Source organism: Periophthalmus magnuspinnatus, chromosome 14 (assembly GCF_009829125.3).
Source record: "Periophthalmus magnuspinnatus isolate fPerMag1 chromosome 14, fPerMag1.2.pri, whole genome shotgun sequence".
In the NCBI taxonomy this organism is placed as follows: Eukaryota; Metazoa; Chordata; class Actinopteri; order Gobiiformes; family Gobiidae; genus Periophthalmus; species Periophthalmus magnuspinnatus.
In genome coordinates, this window is record NC_047139.1 from 533,867 (window position 1) to 546,798 (window position 12,932).

Sequence of the window (12,932 nt, forward strand, 5' to 3'; positions counted from 1 at the left end):
CTCTCTCGGGGCTCCGTGACTCCAGACCCGCGGGCCCCCGTGTGTCACACCGGTGTGCAGCTCTTCTCGTAGCCGCCCTCGCCGCCATGGAGCCCGGGGAGGCCGCGGAGGAGAGGCCGAAGCCCGCCGCGGAGTCCGATCCGAAGCAGCCCGGGGGAGGCGCTCTGTCCGCGGCGCAGCGCAGAGCCGAGATCCGCCGGAGGAAACTGCTCCAGAACTCCGAGGAGAGGATGCACCGGATCGTGGGGAAAGCGAAAAGCGACCCCGACAGCGGTATGAGGCGTGGAGCGGATCAAATGAGGCTTTTCTGGACAAAGTGGACTCGACACAAAGGACAAAGGGTTGATGAGACTTTCCTGTGGTCATTTTTGAACCACTTAATTGGCAAAAATCAGTGTGTTAGCTTCATAAACGCCTGACATTTTATATAGGAAGGGCTGTAAAAACCTAACCCTAAATACAATCTGCATAATCTCTTGCATACATGCTGACTATTGTTCAAATATGTAATTTAAACTGTTTCTGAGCTGAACACACAGCTTTTTCATTGTTTGCTTGAGACAATCTCTCACCGATCTACAATTCCATCCAATAGTAGGGCCATTAAAGATTGAATAGGGCCATTAAGGCTGAAACTGGATGCAGTAGCTGTTTTCTGTTTCAGTGTCGTTAGCTCTTCCTTCAGACAGATTTAAGGCAGTGTCCAGCAGGAATCTGACCACAACTGAAGAAGAGACTTGGGCGAGCGGACAAACGTCTTCCCTCCTACAACGATTTGTCCAGTGACAGATTTAACTTTGCCTTTAGCTGCTGTTTACTTGCATAAAAGTTACTCAAAAGTACATTTGTTTTTATAGGTTTCTTGTACTTAAACTGTTATTACGCACGTACACGATGCATCAGAGGAAACATAAGGATGGATATGTAAAACAGAGGTAGTAGTGAGAAAACAAAAAGGCAAAAGTACAGGCTGATACCAACTTTAACATGATTTTTATGATTAAAAATAGAAAAACAGTCTAGGCGAGCTGTAATGGTCTATAAGATGGTCAGTCCTTAAAGGGTTAAGACCACAGCACATGGAGATTTAATCAGGTTTCACCTTCTTTTATGTTTAGAGAATTAATAAATGTATAACCAAGAACGCACTTGTAACTCTACGTCACTCATGACAGTGGACCGAGTGTGTGAAATGTTGTGCTTAACGACACAACAACGTTTGCACCGTTAAACGCACTGAGCGGCAAAAACACAACAGCAGAGCTCACTGCTGTTATCGATGCTTTGCAGAGATGTCACGCTGGGGATGTTTTGTCTGTATCTCTATGGTAGAATGTTCAGCGGTTACCATGGCGACACGATGCTGACATCAGCGAACACGGCCATGAAAGTTTTAAGATTGTCTGAAAACTCTATAAATACAAAAGGAGAGCTCGTGTTCAGGAGCCTGTGGTCAGTCTGAGCTGTTCAGGAGTTTGATTTTACGCAAAAAGATGAAAGTGACTCACTGAGAAACTGTTGGCTAATGCTAATGCTAATGCTAATGCTAGCTTGTGACTGTAATGTTTTTTTTAGGACTTGTTTAACAGCACAGATCAGCTCGCCTGGTGGAGTCCCGGATGAGTTCAGTTTCATCTGAATAAATAATTTTGGCTCTCACTTTGGCATCAGGACACGTCAAACATAATAACACCACACGCTTTTTTTATGACACAAAACACAAATGATGGAAAACTGTTCGTTGGATGTGTGAGTGGGCGTGGCTCGGGGTAGAGTAAATTGCGAACATCCTGCAGACAAATGTTTTTTGCTAATGAGATGTGCATTTTTGAAACCTCATTAATAACAGATTTAAAAGTTTAGCCTCTTGTATTTCAGTCATTACTGGGTTAAAACGACCATTTGTAATTAGACACATTTACCATTTACTGGTGGGGAAAAAAATGACCCAGGGTGGCTTTAACAAACGTTTCCTGTCCAAATGATGATGTATTTTTGCTACAATAGTGAACACCACAGGCAAACAGGTGTAAGTGGATCGATATGTTGAAGTTTGACAGTAACTCGTTCAGTTGAGCGGCGTGACGCAGCTCCCACAGATGAATAGTGTCATTGTGTCCTGGGGCAAGACACTTGACCGTAACGTGGTCAAATGGTCATGTTTTGAGTTTAGACTTGGTTTAGTTGAATAACATCAACAAACTCAAACTAACTTTGGCGCCTCTGAGCCTCTCTCCTCTTTTTTCTCCAGGCTCCTCCCTTCGTTCTTCAGAGCCGCGCTTCCACTTGGACCTGGACCCCTCCCAGCGCCCCTCCCCCTTTGAGTCCAGCCCCTCCCACAGCGGGACGTCCGACTGCAGTAAACCTCTGGAGGGCGCTGTGGAGGAGGACCCGGGCGAGGTGAGGCAGGTGCCCAGGGGAGACGAGGTCGGCGCGTCCCCCCGCAGAGGGCTGCAGAAGTACCTGTCGCGCTTCGACGATGCCATGAAGCTGCGCGGACAACTGGCCAATGAGAAGCCGGCGCATGACTCGGGGGCGGAGTCTGAGGAGTTTGATGCGTTCAGGGTTTTCCGTCTGATCGGCAGTGTGCTCCTCGCGCTGTTCGTGCGAGTGTTTGTCTGTAAATATCTGGTGAGTGAACACAATGCGTGTGTGTAAGAGTCAGACTTTGTAAACGTGACCTCTCTGTGACCCCAGAGACGACGTAAACATGTTCAGATCTAATACAGCTTTTACTGAAAACAACTGTAACGCTCATTTAATTTAAATCACACAAACAGTAGACACGATGGTCACGTTATTCTTTTTTTTTTCACGTTATTCATGTTATAATTTGGTGTTTGGGTTCCAGACGATTATCCAATCAGAGAGCAGAATGAGCGTCACATGACTCTCTCATTTATGAAACCTGAAATCCATTTTTTTAAACCTAAAATGTCTCTCTGATCTGATTGGACACTGTCTAAACACCAGCACCTGCAGCCAATCAGGACTAGACACACCTGTATGTGTCTCTGTCTTTAGGACAGGACACACCTGTATGTGTCTCTGTCTTTAGGACAGGACACACCTGTATGTGTCTCTGTCTTTAGGACAGGACACACCTGTATGTGTCTCTGTCTTTAGGACAGGACACACCTGTATGTGTCTCTGTCTTTAGGACAGGACACACCTGTATGTGTCTCTGTCTTTAGGACAGGACACACCTGTATGTGTCTCTGTCTTTAGGACATTATAGGTCATTATTCTTTCACTCCTCATGTGTAAACGTGACCAGATGATGTTGACGCCTGTGACTTGTTTTGTTTCAGTCCATCTTTGCCCCCTTCCTGACTCTGGAGCTGGCCTACATGGGGCTGTCCCAGTACTTTCCAAAGGTCAGTCTTTTAGCACTTTTCTTTCAGACGTTTTAGCCCTGGTGCATGACAAAGTCAGAATGCTTCATTTTGAGATCCTTCTGTGAACAAAGAGGAAAAAGAGGAACAAAGAGGAAAAAGAGCGATCCATGGGCCTGTGGACAGTGATGACGAGTAAAAACAGTAAAAACAGTAAAAACAGGTGCTCTATTTATCCCAGGAGCTCAGACACTACACTTAAAACTTGGGCCTGTGTTTACTGTATTTTTGTACATATATTCTTTAAATATTAGAATGAAACAATCGCTAATATTTTAATGAATTCATATATTTTTGTCTTTAAAAGAATCCTTCACATATCAGTTGTAATTATTTTTATTTATTTTATTTTATTTATTTTTTACAGAAGTTAAATTGTGAACGTCACTGCCACTTTTTTCTTTACCAGTTGTGTGATCTGCTGATTCTACTGATGCTGCAAAAATCTGTTATGAGAAAAAAATCCACAGTGGAGCATTTTTAAAACACTGATGCCCATTGAAGCCCTGGTTTAGACGTGTATGACTGTTGTTTGTGTCTTTGTGTCGTTTGTGTTCTCTGAGTCTGTCATGTGTGTCTTTGTGTCTTTGTGTGTTCTCTGACTCTGTCGTGTGTGTCTTTGTGTGTGTCTTTGTGCGTCAGGTGGAGAAGAGGCCTCAGACGACGGTGCTGACGGCGGCCCTGCTCTTGTCTGGGATCCCTGCCGAGGTCATAAACCGCTCCATGGACACGTACAGACGGATGGGAGACGTTTTCGCTGATCTCTGTGTCTATTTCTTCACCTTCATCCTGTCGCACGAGGTCCTGCTCCTGTACGGGTCCGAGTCGCCGTGACGACGAACTCTAAAGCCAAGTGCTTTATTCAAAAACTCAACTTTAACACTGAGGAAAAGGCTCGATATCTGAGGTTTAGACCACAGAATGTCATTTTCAACGCAAAATAATAAGAGTTTTTTAAGGGTGCACTGTGTAACTTTTCTGCTTAAGGGGCCACCATCTTACAGGTGTTTTTTTTTTTCTGATCCACAGTGAAAGAAAAATTAAAATCTGTAACTGGACAAAACGTTGTAGGAGTGAAGTCGTTTGTCTGACCAGCAGACAAACGACTTCACTCCTACAAGACGCTTCTTCAGTTCTGGTCAGATTCCTGCTGGACACTGACTTACATCTGTCTGAAGGGAGGAGCTAACTACGCTTAAGCTAACACTACCACATACTATTAGCATACCGGCTAGCCCTTCTTTTTGTCTTGATTTGCATTTGAGGATGGATGAAGTCTAAGGCCGCCATTCCTCTTCAAAAAAAAGGATTGTCTTTCCTAACACAAATCACTTCTTTAACTCTTCTCCTCTCAAACCGTTTCTTTCCTCTGGCTCAGATCTGAACCTCTCTCTGTTTTCAAAGTTCTGTTTTCAGCGTGTTTGAGACGGAGATGAACAGCAGACTGTGTCCTGAGCTGTTCTCTCGACGGTGCTGCTCTGTGTCCAGTTGACAGATTTATATTTTTCTTTAACTTGGCAGAGTGAGATTTTAAAACCGTCAAAGTGATCGCCGCTACCAGAAAAGTTCCAGTCGTCACTTTTAAATATGACGTGGTCTTAAACCTTTGTTCAGTATCGATTCTTGCTCGAATGCGTCTCTAGTTTCAGTACTAATTCAAGTATTGATTAATGTACGTGTGTTAATTTATTTCTTTTGACGGTTACCTGATATTTAAATGTTCCAGTTGGGTTTATTGGTCATTTTTTTGTTTTTCCAGAGGATCATGAGAACTAAACTGGGTCTAACGCGCGACTGTTCGATTTACTGTTACAGCAAAACTCCGCTGTTGTCTCTGAGAGTTGTGTAAAGTGCTTATAAACTCATCGTGGTGAGTCGTGAGGACGTTCTGATACGTCAGGTCAGTGAGGAGTAACTTCAGACGACTGTAAACTGTTTAAAATGAAGTAGTTTTAAAGGTTTTTCACGTTTTTAAGACGGGGGAAAGTCGGGTACAGCGACGTAAACACCGATTTACAGAGGATGTGTCGAAAATGAAGTGAATAAAAACACAATAAGTGAAAAGTGCGTTAACTTTAAACAAGGATGAACTGGGACCAAATAAAAATCCTACGGTTTCACTAATACAAAAGTGTAATTAAAGCCTTATACTGGAACATTCACAACAGGAAGATTTGAACAGGTTTAATGAAACACAGAAGAAACAAAACACTACTGATTACTTTATTTGCTAGATACCAAATCATGTTCTTGACCAATTTCTAAAAAAACTGCCACACTACTTCAGCTGTGTCCGTCAAAAACAACCATTTTTGTCGCCATATTGTGTGGTTTTTTTGTTGTTGTTTTTGTTTGTATTAGGTTTGAAACTAAAAATTGCTGCTTTGTTCCGTGTTCTAACGCTGTTCCCTCGTCAAAAACGCGTCTGAAGAGGTTTTAGACGTCACCCCTGTTTGAGTAACCTAGAGATCTCTCCCGAGCTCTATTCAAACGCTGTACGAGGCTCCGCCCACAAGCCGACGTCACCCATGCTCCACACGACAACACGCCATAAATATACAAAAACATGATTCAGAAGTGTACACTACGACTTCACAAACCTGGAGTGATGTGCAGTAGTTTCATTAGTGCGGCTGATTGTGTTGTGATAGTGCTCTGAAGGGGGAGGGGCTTAGCACAGAGAGCAAAAAAAATAAAAGCTGAACGTTAAAACCCGCTCTTTAAACGTGTGCGCAGTATTTAAGAAGTTTATACGTTTGAAGTCCCAAAAACCACGATGGACAAAGCAGAGAGGACGATCAGATATTAAAGCTGAAATATGAGACTTTTCTCACACTTTGTCTCCATGGAGATGATGTTGCTTTGCTTGTAATGTTCCACAGTAATGTGTCCTCTTTAAACTCTTTAAACTCTATGAAGATGGTGCAGAACATTTCAGGCAAAGAGACACGTCCACATCATGTCCACATCATGTCCACACCATGTCCACACCTTCTCACCTTCTCCACCTCTTCTCCTCACCTTCTCCACCCCTTCTCCACATCTTCTCCACCTCTTCTCCACACCTTCTCCACCTCTTCTCCACACCTTCTCACCTCCACCTCTTCTCCACATCTCCACCACATCTCCACACCTTCTCCATATCTCCACCTCTTCTCCTCACCATCTCCACCTCTTCTCCACACCTTCTCCACATCTTCTCCTCACCTTCTCCACCTCTTCTCCTCACCTTCTCCACACCTTCTCCACACCTTCTCCACATCTTCTCCTCACCTTCTCCACCTCTTCTCCACACCTTCTCCACATCTTCTCCTCACCTTCTCCACCTCTTCTCCACACCTTCTCCACATCTTCTCCTCACCTTCTCCACCTCTTCTCCTCACCTTCTCCACCTCTTCTCCTCACCTTCTCCACCTCTTCTCCACACCTTCTCCACCTCTTCTCCTCACCTTCTCCACCTCTTCTCCTCACCTTCTCCACCTCTTCTCCTCACCATCTCACCTTCTCCACACCTTCTCCACCTCTTCTCCTCCTCTTCTCCTCCTCTTCTCCTCCTCTTCTCCTCGTGTCCATCAGAGGAGGTGGACCCTCCTCCATGTTCTGTCGTTCACTTTTATAGTGAATATCACAGATTACGTCTCATTAAACACAAACATCAGTGAATCTTCTGATCATGTGCGACTGTTAAAAACGACAAAACGCTGAATGTTCTGAGTCATTTTAACGTCTGGAGCCTTTGACTTTGCTCTTTTCCTCTGCTCCTTCCTTTGTGCCCTTAAGCCTGACACTTTTATTACTGTGAATTTTATCTAGAATCTGTTTTGTTGTTGACACATGAACTGTTTGTATTTTGCATTTTGAGCTTTGAGATGTGAAAATAAATGTGCTGTAAAAGACGTCCGGCTTTTTTTTTACAGTGAAAAGTCCTCACGTCAGATGTGTCACGTGACATTTACATAATCACATAATCATTTATTGATCTGACTCTTAATCAGATCATGATCAGATTGTTGTCCACACTTCTCCTCTGTGCAGGTCTGACGCTCCGCCGCTGGGGGCGCACTGCGCAAACACAAACACGTGTCGCGGGTTGATGACGTCGCCGTTTAAGAGACACCAGCGCGGCGTCGTCGTTTTGTTTATATTTATCTCATAAAAACTTAATTTTATAAACCAAAGGATGGGCCGTGAGTCCAGGTACGTGCAGCTCACATTGACTCGGATGATCGTGTTTATTTGCGCGTTTATTCTCGTGTTTTTGTCTTTTTTTTAGTCGCTTTAAGCCCGTTGTTAGCATTAGCTCGTTAGCCAACTCTCTCCTCCAGACTCGACTCAGTCAAAACTTACAGAATATTTGGCACAGTATTTTCTCTTATGAAATGATTTGGTGTCATTGGAGAGACCAGTTTGTGACGCAGCTTTTATGAGATTTAAAACATGAAATAAACATTTTATAGACGCGGTGTGGACTGAAAAAACACATGGACTTTGCCTTTTAACAGGTATTGCTCCATTAGCATCAGAGTCTGAAGAGACTGGGGTTTTTACTGTTTAGTTTGTAAAATAAAGTCTAATCGTAACGTGGAAAAGCAAGTTTATTTATACAGCACTAAAGTAATTCAGAGTTTTACAGAATAAGAAAGACATTAAAATCACAATACAACAAATAAAACATAAGACCTGGTTTAGTCCTGGTTTAGACCTGGTTTAGTCCTGGTTTAGTCCTGGTTTAGTCCTGGTTTAGTCCTGGTTTAGTCCTGGTTTAGTCCTGGTTTAGACCTGGTTTAGTCCTGGTTTAGACCTGGTTTAGTCCTGGTTTAGACCTGGTTTAGACCTGGATTAGACCTGGTTTAGACCTGGTTTAGTCCTGGTTTAGACCTGGTTTAGACCTGGTTTAGACCTGGTTTAGACCTGGTTTAGACCTGGTTTAGTCCTGGTTTAGTCCCGGTCTAGTCCCGGTCCAGTCCCGGTCCAGTCCTGACTCTGGGACCAGCAGGAGTCCTGTTCCTGAAGTCCTCAGATGTTGCTTCACCTTTTTTACACAAAAATGATCAAATTCAACAGTGAAGTTTCATTATTTTGTGTGTTTTTCTTTGGCTGTTCATTTTCTCCTGGTGTTTGTTCCATCAGTGTAAAACTGGATTTCTCTTATACTATTGAATATTTATCATTAAAAGTGCAGTTTAATGGCAGATAATATTCTCTTTTAAAAGTATAATTACTGAGTAAAAGTAAAAAGTTGTAGTTACAGTTTTAGCACATTTTAAAGACATTTTTCATTTTTTAATACAAAACTTGACCAATTAAAGTGTAAAAGTGTGTGTTTTCTAAGCTCTGGCCAATCAGAGCGAGCGTTTGGAGAGAAGCAGAGGCAGTGGTCAGACGGTCGGGCAGTGGTCAGACGTTAGGATAAGTGGGACTTGAACAGTATTCTGTAACTTTTTAGATTTTTACATGGACTGAATTACAAATCGAGTCGTGATGAAGTCGTCTGATGTGCTGCTGATCGATTGGTCGATTGTAAAGGGGGCGTGGCAAAAGTTCTCAAAACTCTTCACTATCTCCGTGTGTCTGACCCAAACTGCACTTCAGACACTCTACACCAGGGGGAGTTCATTCAAAAACTGCTATTTCCACAGAAAACAGCACTGAAACAGATTAAACTTCAGAATCATGAGTTTTTACAGATAAATCCCAAAATAATCCCACATTTCGCCGCACCGCCCTAAAGTACAGGTTTAAAAAGCTCCTGTTTACTCTCAGTGAGGATTTATAAGTTTATCGTCCTGTTTATATGTCACATTGTGATGTCACATTGTGCATCTTCATCCTTCAGACATTACAGAAAACGCTCTTCATCGAGGGGTCGCTCCGGGAGCCGCTCAAAGAGCCGCTCTCCGGACAAACGATCCAAGAAAGACGAGAGAGACCGAGGCCGGAGAGAGAGGTCACGGAGCCGGGAACGCCGAAGGTCACGGTCCAGAGACAGGAAAAGACCCAGGTCAGTGTCCGAGCGAGACAGTGTCCAGACCGGACAGTGTCCAGACCGGACTGTGAGCGAACATTAGCCTATGAAATAATATTTAATCTTTATTCACTTTAGTCTTTTACTTTAAATGTGATCTCATCTTTGTTTCATTTCAGTCGGTCCGTTTACCTGCTGAGTTAAATCATCACTAGTGTCAATCTTATTAAAACAACACGCTGAATGTCAGTGCGACGCTTCTGTGTCAGAATGTTCTAGTGTTTAGTGTTTGTCGTATAAAAACGCTGCAGGATACTGAATGTCTCAGACAAAATAAAATATAAAATATGAGGCAGTTGAGAAATATAGAGATAACAGCTTTTGTGGAGTTTAAGTCGTTTAGTAGACTGTTTTTTGTTTTTTTTGTGATCAGTTTTTTATTTGTATTATAACAACATCCCCCCAAAAATAAATAAAAATCCTCAGTCCCGAGCTTATACTTCCGTAGATTGTTGCTAAATATTTCTCCTCTTTCTGTGAACAGACGGTCGAGGAGCAGAGACAGACGCAGGTCCAGGAGTCGAGATCGAAGGAGCCGAGGAAAAAGATCCCGATCGGGAAGCAAAGGCCGGAAAACCGACGAGACGTGAGGCGAAAATCGACGTGACAGTTTGAGTTTAGATGAATATCAAACCTTTACCGTTTATGTAACAGGTCGAGGAGCAAAGAGAAGGACGTCCTCGACTCTGCCCCCGAAAAGAAAAAAGTCAAAGAGGAGAAAGAGGATGAGAAAGTCGTGGATGTAAGTGTTTCATTTTAATAGTGTTCTAATATTATTTTAATACTGAACTGAGTACAGACTGATCATGAAAGCAGCAGAGTCTAAACACGGGAGAATCAGGAAGTGCCGGTTGTTGTTATTATTACTGTGACGTTCAACTCTGGTCTGGCCTCTAAAGATGGTGAAAAGCAAAAAAAACAAAAAAAAACAAATGAACTAGTTCTGTTTTCATGTTTTAAGTCATAAAACCCCCCCGTTTTTTTTTTTTTTTTTATTGTGCAGTACTTTTGAATCCCTTTTTTTTTTTATTGTACAGCACCTTTTAAATGGTGTTTTTATTTATTAATTTTTTTTATTGTACAGGGTTTTTTTTAAAGATTTTTTTTAAATTGATCAGCACCTTTTTATGAATGGCATTTTTTTTATTGTGCAGTTTTTGTTTTTTTTAGTTTTTTTTTACTGTACAGCACCTTTTAAATTACGTTATTTTTTTATTGTACGGGTTTTTTTTTTAATTATGCAGCACCTTTTAAATGGTGTTTTGTTTTTTTTTGTTTTTTTTAATTGTCGTCGTTCTAGAATGTTTCAGGAGTCAGCGTCTCGTCGTGTTTTGTTTAGTAAATCGTTGTAACTCTGCTGACTCGAGATGTTTCCTTTGCATCGTTGTGTTTTTGCAGCAGGATTTTGACCAGAACAAACTGGAGGAGGAGATGAGGAAGAGGAAGGAGCGTGTGGAAAAATGGAGAGAGGAGCAGAGGAAGAAGGCCATCGAGAACATCGGAGAAATCAAGAAAGAGCTGGAGGAGATGAAGCAGGGCAAGAAGTGGAGCCTGGAGGACGACGACGGTGAGAGACCCGCACTTTGACTCGTTAAAGACGACGACGGTGAGAGACCCGCACTTTGACTCGTTAAAGACGACGGTGAGAGACCCGCACTTTGACTCGTTAAAGACGACGACGGTGAGAGACCCGCACTTTGACTCGTTAAAGACGACGGTGAGAGACCCGCACTTTGACTCGTTAAAGACGACGACGGTGAGAGACCCGCACTTTGACTCGTTAAAGACGACGGTGAGAGACCCGCACTTTGACTCGTTAAAGACGACGGTGAGAGACCCGCACTTTGACTCGTTAAAGACGACGGTGAGAGACCCGCACTTTGACTCGTTAAAGACGACGGTGAGAGACCCGCACTTTGACTCGTTAAAGACGACGACGGTGAGAGACCCGCACTTTGACTCGTTAAAGACGACGGTGAGAGACCCGCACTTTGACTCGTTAAAGACGACGACGGTGAGAGACCCGCACTTTGACTCGTTAAAGACGACGGTGAGAGACCCGCACTTTGGCAGAGAAGTAGGAGAAAAAGAGAAGATTCGAGAGGAAGAGAGAGTAAAGAAAGGAGAGAAGAGAGGGAGGGAGAAAGCGAGAGAGAGGTGGGAGGAAGAGAGTGGGAGAAGAGAAGGAAAGAGGCAGAGAGAGGCATGAGGAGGTGAAGGGACAGAGAGGGGAGAGAGAGAGAAAGAAGGGAGGACAGGGAGAAGCGAGAGAGAGAGAGAAAGGGGCAGTGAGAGAGCGGAGGTGGCAGAGACGTTGAAGGAGAGAAAAAGAGAAGGGGGGAGAGAGAAAAGAAAGGAGAGAAGAGAGGGGGCAGAGAGAGAGAGAAGAGGGAGGGAGCAGTGAAAGAAAAAACGATTGGATCATGTCACTTTTGCACCGTCTTGATTCTGTTTCGTGTTTTTCAGACGACGATGACGACACTTCGGCCCCGATGGAGGGAGACGACGAAGAGGACGGCGAGGGAAAGGAGATGAAGGACAAGGACTCTAAGGAGGAGTCTAAGGAGGGAGGAGACAAGGACAAGGAGACAGAGATGGAGCAGGACACGGAGGAGGATGACGTGGATCCTCTGGACGCGTACATGGAGGAGGTCAAACAGGAAGTCAAGAAGTTCAACATGGGCGGAGTCAACGATAAGGTGAACACGGCGTTTGAGATATTTGCACTTTTTAACACATCGGTACGTTTTTTAAATGACCCACAGACTGTTTGTATAAAAGGACATAGCTAACCTGCTAGCCACCGCCGCCACCACGTTATAAACAGGAAGTGATGTCAAAACTCCTCCCCTCTCTTCAGACTCATTCTGGTCTTAAATGTTCGTATTAACCCTCTACATGATCCTGGGGTTTTTATTTCACTATTGTGTCTGTAAATCAAGATATGAACATTAATAACAGACAAATCAGGTCCTTCTTTCCCCGAGGTCGCTCCTGTTAGCGTTAGCAACAGGTTTGATTGACAGCGTTGCTAAGCGTCCGCTCCCTGTTAAACCAGAGGAGAGAGAGAGATGGGGAGAAAGGGGGATAGGGACGGGAAGATGGAGAGACAGGAAGACAGAGAGAGAGGAAAAGAGGGAGAGATGGATGGAGAGAGGAACAGAGATGGTGAGAGGGAGAGAGAGGAACAGAGAGAGAGAGAGGGGAACAGAGGGAGAGAAAGTACGTTTAATATTTCCCCTTGAAGTTGCTGTGAGCGCCGCCCTCGTCATTTGAGTCTTGTTTGGCGTGGAGCCGCTGGTCTTGGCGGCCGACAGGTCCGAGCTGTTTTAAAGCCTCCAGGACAAAGGGGGCAGTGTTGAACATTTGACACAAACCAACCAACTTTATGTAACATTTTAACCCCAAATCTTTCCCCAAATTCTCCATTTCCACTTAACCGAAAGTGCTACTATAAAGAAAAGCACCATTTATTTGCATTTAGGGATGGGACAATACACAATTATATTGTT

The 12,932-nt window shown here is 43.6% G+C and overlaps 2 protein-coding genes across 3 annotated transcripts in view; both read left to right on the forward strand.

Annotated features, from left to right (window-relative positions):
- The window catches only part of camlg (calcium modulating ligand), a 22,142-nt gene continuing 9,210 nt past the window's right edge, over positions 1-12,932 (forward strand). Inside the window, exons 1-4 of one of the 2 annotated variants that reach the window (XM_055226652.1) lie at positions 1-273; positions 2,252-2,631; positions 3,312-3,377; positions 4,038-4,225. In XM_055226652.1, coding sequence (XP_055082627.1) covers positions 87-273; positions 2,252-2,631; positions 3,312-3,377; positions 4,038-4,225 — 821 coding nt within the window. In that variant the 5' untranslated portion in view covers positions 1-86. Of the gene's footprint in view, positions 274-2,251; positions 2,632-3,311; positions 3,378-4,037; positions 4,370-12,932 lie in introns of those variants that run through there. The other variant, XM_033978405.2, reaches the window with a different exon arrangement.
- The window catches only part of ddx46 (DEAD (Asp-Glu-Ala-Asp) box polypeptide 46), a 21,295-nt gene continuing 15,856 nt past the window's right edge, over positions 7,494-12,932 (forward strand). Inside the window, exons 1-6 of the mRNA XM_055226615.1 lie at positions 7,494-7,592; positions 9,232-9,396; positions 9,905-10,006; positions 10,075-10,162; positions 10,819-10,987; positions 11,887-12,119. Coding sequence (XP_055082590.1) covers positions 7,576-7,592; positions 9,232-9,396; positions 9,905-10,006; positions 10,075-10,162; positions 10,819-10,987; positions 11,887-12,119 — 774 coding nt within the window. The 5' untranslated portion in view covers positions 7,494-7,575. The remainder of the gene's footprint in view (positions 7,593-9,231; positions 9,397-9,904; positions 10,007-10,074; positions 10,163-10,818; positions 10,988-11,886; positions 12,120-12,932) is intronic.